Genomic DNA, 8,123 nt, shown 5'->3' on the forward strand with positions numbered 1-8,123 from the left:
TCATATTATTATTATCATTTTATTTCAATTATTAAACTTTTTTATCTCAACCCACGAGTTTTTCTCACTTGTGCTCTTCCAATTCTCTCCCCCATCCCACCGGGTGGGGGGAGCGAGCGAGCGGCTGCGTGGTGCTCAGTTGCCGACTGAGGTTAAACCACGACAAGGGAAAAAATTGTTACTACTTTTTTATTATTATTAGTTCACACAATAGATAAACTACCTAAAACTACAACTCACAGATGAAATACTGATAAAATATTATAAGCAGAGAAGTAAATTCACAACTAAAAATTACAAGTGTCTTTTAACTTTTTTTTTCTTAACAATAACCCAATAAAATCCAAAATGTGCTTGGCAATGCTACTGCATTTTTTGGATATGGGAAACTGAGATCTCTTCATCAAAGCAAGAGAAAATATGTCTTCAAACAGGTGGAGATAGATAGGAAAAGATACCTCAGAGGTTTGGACTTACGTTTTTTTTAATATATATATATATATGTAAAAACGGATTAAGAGGAAATACATGGATTTAATTGAACTAACCTGAAAAAAAATCAGTATCCCCACACCATGGCTTATTACCTTTACCCTGGGTTTGTGGAATAGTGAAAACTCAACTGGAGGATTACGGTCTGTGAGACTCATTTTTTTGAAAAATGCTGATTGGCAGTCAGACATCCTGTCTTCTTCACAGTTTCAGAATGTTAGTCATATTAATGGTGAAATAATTCATACTAAGTGAACTAATGGTGCAATTAAAATAAAGTATTTACAGGTTAATTATTTTTATTATTTACATTCACATTACCGGCAAGCATGTAGCATGTAAATTAAAGTAGTTAACAAGTGAATCATTGTAATATTCTTTTGAGGATGTATATATAATTCCTAAACTGAATCAGATGGTTTTATTGTCAGTCCTAAATATTAGGAATCTTATATTATGAAACAGCCTATACCTATGAAATTAGATAGCCTACTTGTTCTGCATAATATCACTATGGTAGAGTTCTACATTACAATAATGGAAAAATTTGTATACTGTATAAAAATGTTAAGTGGCAATTTATACAACAAGAATATACAGCTTTTCTTCAGTAACATATGCATGTGTTCAATTTCTCCTTTTAGTGTTGAAGAAAGTTTCAAGACATTGTTCTGGGCTATATTTGGACTCTCAGAAGTTAAATCAGTTGTCATCAATTATAAACACAAATTTATTGAAAATATTGGTTATGTCCTTTATGGAGTCTATAATGTTACCATGGTCATTGTCTTACTGAACATGCTTATCGCAATGATCAACAGTTCATTCCAGGAAATTGAGGTAAAAATTCTGTTTATGATGAAATATCACCACATTAACTGTTATAGCTAATTGTCTAAATCTCCTGGAAAATCTTTCTTGTTGACATCTTATTTAAGAAAAATAACACATAGGCTTTTGGAATATATTAGGAGAAAATATTAATTCCACTGTATATTTTTATTATAAAATACCTGGAAATTACCCAGCTGCATGTGCTTGCAATAGTAAGAACTAGACTAGACTAAGAAACTGCTGTTGAACTGTGTTATGTTCCTGAAGAGGATGGGCTACATTGTGTGACATTGTGAATCTTTCATTTGCCTCATTTGTAGTTATTACTTGAGTAGCATCCCTCTTGCTGCAAGGATGTTCTCGTTGCTATGCCTTGACCTTGCAAGCAAGTCTATAACATGCTGTTTTCTTCTTTTATTTAAACAACCGTTGCTCTAGTCCTCTGCAGTGAACAAAACTTTACTTGACAAAGTAATCAGCAGGGCTACTGAAAATCAGCATGAACTTTTGCAGGCCATGGAAAACAAAGGGCTAAATCATTATCATTGTTTAGAAAAAAAGGAAGCAGATCTCCAGGAGCCATCCCAGCCTTTCCTAGGTAACGCCCTTGCCATAGAGCAGCAGGCTCAGGTTGTTTGACACCGCTCTGGTCCCAGGTTCTGGGCTCTGGTTTGGGGCTGTAGTGTTGTCCAGCTTGAGCAAGAGCAACACACATTCTCTAGGGAAGTTCAGATTCTTCTGACTCAGGAGGCCACAGAACAAACTACCAGGTTCAGAGCAATAAAAACCAGGCTATTATCAAAAAATATGGTGACTGGATGTAAACAGCTTCTAAAAACAGCTACAGCAATATTGAGTCATGTCCTTGAACATGATGTCAGTCCTTCCTGCAGAAAACCCTCTTGAACTTTACAGGGAGGAATAAAGTGAGTGTTTTGGCTATCGTAAATGTTAAACATAAACCATGGTGATGATAACATACCTGATTTAATCTTATATTCCAGCAAGTGGAAGGAATCTTGGGTAAGAATCACCTAATCTTTTTTAACTTCATGTTTAAAGTAATAGAGTAAAATTTTCATTTAAAATTCTGATACTATGTCTTCTTCACAAAAAAGATAATAGACTCATTGCTACAGAAGAGACCAATAAGATAAGAAATGAGAGCTGGTAGTCTCATTGAGAGATTTACATTTTTGTTATGCTAACATAGGATTTTTCCATTTTATTTACTGAGCATGACAGTGTTCCAAACAAGTGACTGCCCAGTCAAGCCCTAATAGATGAATTTGAGTGTTGCCATGAAGCTCTAAATTGGGCACTGTATTGTGTGCTTTTAAGTCAGAGCTTTCGTTCTTATCAGTGTGTTTACAAAGAGCACCAAAGAGGTCTGTCTTTGTGATCCTGTGTTGCAGACTATTACCACTCGCTCTGGAGTAACCAATGTTTAAATCAAATCCACTTTGTTCTTCTGTAATTGCATTATTTTAAATGGATTAATAAGAACAGTTCCATTCATTGTAATTTGGTTTTCACAGATTATAAACAAGTTCTTATCTGTTTGAGATTAACTTCAGCCAATTACATTCAAAACACACATAAAGTTTAGCTAGAGCATCTTTAATAGTCAAGGTGGCATTAACTGTGTATTAACAGCCGTGTTTCTGTTTTACAGGATGATGCTGATGTAGAATGGAAATTTGCAAGGGCTAAACTTTGGTTTTCTTACTTTGAAGAAGGGAGAACTCTTCCAGTACCCTTCAACTTAGTGCCAAGCCCAAAATCTTTGCTGTATCTCCTACTCAGAATCAAAAAATGGATTTCTAAACCATTTCTGTGCCAAAAGAAAAGCTTTCATGAAGATGCAGAGATGAACAAGGTAATTGTATAGTGTGTATACTGACTGCTAATTTTAAAAGAGAAAAACAATTTTAACGTCATTTTTCTTGTTGAACTGGTTTTCTGATTAATTTCCCAACATACTTAGTCCATACTGAAGTCAGTCACTATGTACAGGCTGAAATTCTTGCTTTGTTTTTTAATATAAGTATTTGTCTACATCTGTAATCAGTAAAGTCCAAAAATACCACTGTAAATTTACAGTTCTTCCTGCTTCTTGTCACAGAATCAGAGAATAATTCAGGCCAGGAGGGACTTCAGGAGGTCTCTGGTCCAACCTCCTGCTCACAGCAGGGTCAACTCTGAGGTCAGGCCAGGTTGCTCAGGGCTTCATCCAGTCAGGACTTGAGATCCTCCAAGGATGGAGACTTCACAACCTCTCTGGACAGCATGTGTCACCGCCTGACTGTCCCTCATGGGGAAAAAGTTGCTTCTTCTACCACTTGTTTGAATTAGTCCATTGTCTCTCATCCTCCTGTCCTGTAGCACTGTGAAGAGCCCAGCTCCTTCTCCTCGGTGACCTCCCCATGCACACTGGGGGCTCCTGTTAGGTATGCCTGAAGCCATCTCTGCTTCAGGCTGAACAAGCCCAGATTCCCCAGTGTCTCTTCACAGGGCAAGTGCTCCAGCCCCAAACACCTTGGTGACCCTCTGCTGAACTTGCAGTTTTTTAACATCCTTCTCACTGTCCCCCAAGTCCCCCAGGTCCTTTTCTGCAGAACTGCTCCCCAGCCAGCCAGTCTCTAGCCTGTGTTGTTGAAAGAGTTATTCCTTCCCATTTGTCCTTATTGAAATTCACAGGGTTCCTGTCAGCCCCATCCTCCTGGATGGCATCCCTGTCCTCAAGCCTATATGCTGTCCCTTCCCCAAATTTGGCTTTGTCTGCAAACTTGACAGGAGTGGACTCCAACACTTCTGACACCTGGTCATCAATAAAGATGTTTAAAAGGGCAAGTCCCAGGCCAAGACCCCTATACTACCCTCTGAGCACAACCATCCAGCCAGGATTTTGCCCGTCTAGTTGTCCACCCATCCAGACAGTAACATCCTACTGTGGGTACAAGGATATTCTAGGATACAGTGTTAAAACCCATGCTAAAGTCAAGGTAGATGACATCTTCAGCTCTCCCCTCATCTGCAAATCCAGTCATTTTATCTGAGAAGGCCATCTGGATGGTCAGACAGATTCTACTCTTCATAAACCCACACTTACTGTTCCCAGTCACCATCTGCTCTTCCATGTGCTCAAAAATGTGCTCCAAGAGGACTCGATGCATTATTTTGCGAGTTACCAACGTGAGCTTTAGTGGCCTGTGGTTGCCCAGATCATCATTTTGGCCTTTTTTGAAGATGGGTTTGACATTTGTCTTTCTCCAGCCTTTGCGGACCTCTCCCAATCTCCATGATCTTTCAAAGATGATAGCATATTTGCAAGGACTTCATGTGATCTCTCAGCACCTGTGGATGCAGCCCATTGGGTCGAATGGACTTGCCTGGGTCAAGTTCTCTCAAGTAACCCCTGACTTGACCCTCCTCCACAGCTGGTTGTTCTCCTTCTCCTCGAATCCCTTCACTAAGCAGAGAGGCCTGAGAGACTATTGGTGAAGCCTGAGGCAAAGAACTCATCAAGTCCCTCAGCCTTACCTGAGTCTGTTGTCACTAAATCCCCTGCCCCACTGAGCAACAGGCCCACATTTTCCTTGTTCAGCCTTATACTATTGTAGCAGTAGGAGGAACCTCTTTTTACTGCCCTTGCAAATGTCAGCTTAAGGTGACCTTTGGCTTTCCTCTCACCACCCTCACATGCCTGGGCAGAGTTTCTAAATTCCCCCTTTGTAGCCTGTCTCTACTTCCACCGAGAATGCATCCTGCTTTTATTGGAAAACATTGTTATCTGTTTTATTTACATGACAAGTACAGTAAAAAGCGCTTGAGTTGATTCCTTGCTGTATCTCAAGGGCTTATTTAAAGAGTTTATAGTCGGTCTGTTTTTCTTGCAGTGTCTTGGTATAAATCAAATTAATTGCCTTAGGAGAACACGGGCATAGCACATAGTGTTAGGTGGTACTGGAAGTGTAAAGACTAGCACTATTGTAACACGTTAGGGAAGAAGAGCTTTGCAAGACAACTGATCAGACATAGTGAGTAGAAAGGTGAGCTTATGGTAACATTCACACAAAAAAAGAAATTACAGGTTTGTCATGGTGGCAGAAACAAATGTGTCATTTATGGAAATTTTAATGTGTCAGGATCTTTGTTAAAATAGGCAGTAGTCTGAGCAGAGGCCTGTTCAAGGTTAGGAGTTCTTGAGTCTGTAATCAAGAGTCATTAGTCATTAGACTGGGGGCCAGTAAAGAATTTATGTGCATCTGTCAGCTCTCTGTCACCAATGTGACACGCACTTTTTCCATCACAGTTATCAGTTGAAGAGTAAAAGAGAAAAGAAACTGGTTGCAATCCTAGGAAAAAATGAAGGAAAAAATGGAGCTATAGGGAAGAATACTGTGCCTCTGACAAGCCTCTGCCTCTGGTTAAATTCATAATAGTTTATAAAAACAAACACAGATATTACAAACACTGTCACCGAAGTCAAGATTGTTATTAACTTCAGATGTCTCGTGTGTGCTCAAAGGCATTCTCGGGGTTTTTGGATTTTGACAGCATCATCCTGTGCTGAGCAGGTTGGTGCTGCTGTGACTGCTGAGCAAGGAGCTACTTGTGCAAGGAGCTACTATAAACACAATGAGCTGTGCAAAGATAAGAAAAGATTTGGCAAGACCAGACCCAAGACTTGGTGGCTGTGTCTGTGCTAGTAAATTAAATGTGACAGGGAGCTTCTCTGGGCACTGAGGCCAATTCAGGAATGGCTTGCCCCTATTCAAGTAGTTTTCCTCCCAAAGTAGGGTTGCTGCAAGCTATTGTCCCCAGACCATTCCAGTTGCCAAACTGTGCCTAGGGAGAGAGCCAGTTGCTCCGGTGTAAGTCCTACTTGGGAGGACACTAAAAGTTTACTGATAGAAGACATTGCATTGCAGTACTCAGAAATGTTAACACACGCTTGAGTGTAATGATTCAGACCCAGCCTGTGGGCCTTTCTCCTGCAGAGCCTGCATCTTCTCAGTGCAAAAGCGGCAGCAGCACCAGGGTGAGTGTAAAGACAAGAATTAAGATGGGAAGGGGGGGAAATATTCCCCTAGAGCCGGCTCTGCCCTGATTACCGTTGGCAGAAAACAAAGCCAGATGCCAGCAATGCTAAATGGCGAGTGATTTACATAGCTGTGTTCGAAGTGTAGCACACCAGAAACTAATTTCTTGAGACATATCTACATATAATAATAAAGGCTGTGAAGATGTTTTCTTTCAGGCTGTTGATTAAAACCCACAGATTTCTTCTGTTTCAGGCTAGAATTGGTGTTTTAAACATCAAGTGAACAAGAACCTCAAACCAAAAAAGGGGAGAAAAAAATGAAGAAAAAGGAGAGTTTTAAAGAAATCTACTTTGAGTTTTATTCTAAATTGAAAAATTGCCTTGTGAATGAGAAAGTTTATGGTTTAAGAGTCACAGAACTTGTTCATCTTCCTGAGTTAAAAACTGATAGTGGCAGATGACCTATTTAAGCCTTTTTCGTAAAACGTGGCCCTTCAGAATAGAAATAAGGAACAACTAATTATTGCAAGAGCTTTAAACCCTCACTCAAACAATAAAAAACATGTTAACTTTTACTTTCCTAGTATAAAACAGTGTTTCTGAAATGTTCACAAGTGACCTCTGGTTCTGGGAGTGCAAACTGAGTCATTTTCTGGAAACCCTCCCTTCTGGTCCAAGCACGTACAATTTACTGGCATTCCAAGTTGTCAGCTGCTTCTGAAAACTGGGATTTAAGACGTTAACAAACTGCTACACAAAACAGCTACAGTAATGACATTACTATTCTGATTGCATTGAATTTTAAGTAATACTAAAGAACGATGAAATGAGAAGCACGTTTAAAGAAGGTGTTTTCTAAGAGCAATGGTCCATGTATGCTGCATTTCTTCTTTCACACAACTATCCTGGAGGAGACTTGTTTTTGTTAGGGTTTATATCATTGCTTTATTTAAATTACATTTTTTTTCACCTCCAGTTACTCTTGTGTAGATGTTCAATAGATACTAACTTAAAAATATGAATTCTAGTTCAGTCATTAATATGACAGGCTGAGTTTACTCTAGTAATAATTTTTGGGAGAGGAAAAAGCCATAGGCGTGCAGCTTAAAGAGAGGTTAAAAATTTTGTCTAAAAATGAATTTATAATGAAATCTGGGCAATCTCTGCCACCAAGTGGTCATTCAGCAACGTACAATAGGTGATCTGTCCTGTTACTGTTACACATAAGCAGACTTAATGAAGTTACACACTTCTGATTTACTTGCCAACTTTCAAGGTGCAGTCTGTAGCTAATTAAAAGTACATTATTCTGTTCAAAAAATGCAGAGTACTGAAGGGTCAAAGTTAAGATAAAGATGTTACGGTATGTCTGGTTTTACAAGTTTGCAGTGTCTCACCTCATTTCACCACCTATTACTGATTTTGCTATTTCAAGTGAAAATCAAGTTTTAGTTAAGCATTGGATTAACTTTTGAAGTGAACCAATGTAACAAATTTGAAACTGGTAACTGGCATGAGAGATTACATTTAAAATACATAATAAATATTAAAAAATACATAATAAAATTAAATGCATTTGTAGATTATGTGTAAACTGATAAGTAACAGGATGTCCTGGTTTCGGCAGGGATAGAGTTAATTTCCTTTCTAGTAGCTGGGACAGTGTTTTGGGTTTAGGATGAGAACAAAGTTGATAACGCACCGATGTTTTAGTTGTTGCTAGGTAATGCTTACACTAGCCAAGGACTTT

General features: G+C 38.9%; 1 protein-coding gene across 2 annotated transcripts in view; it reads left to right on the plus strand.

Moving 5' to 3' along the window:
• The window catches only part of TRPC6 (transient receptor potential cation channel subfamily C member 6), a 39,957-nt gene that overhangs the window by 25,110 nt on the left and 6,724 nt on the right, over window positions 1-8,123 (plus strand). The window contains exons 7-8 of one of the 2 annotated variants that reach the window (XM_009281334.2): window positions 1,137-1,332; window positions 3,002-3,211. In XM_009281334.2, coding sequence (XP_009279609.1) covers window positions 1,137-1,332; window positions 3,002-3,211 — 406 coding nt within the window. The remainder of the gene's footprint in view (window positions 1-1,136; window positions 1,333-3,001; window positions 3,212-8,123) is intronic. The other variant, XM_009281333.2, reaches the window with a different exon arrangement.

The sequence above is a fragment of the Aptenodytes forsteri genome, unplaced genomic scaffold, assembly GCF_000699145.1.
Source record: "Aptenodytes forsteri isolate BGI_AS27 unplaced genomic scaffold, ASM69914v1 Scaffold212, whole genome shotgun sequence".
NCBI lineage: Eukaryota > Metazoa > Chordata > Aves > Sphenisciformes > Spheniscidae > Aptenodytes > Aptenodytes forsteri.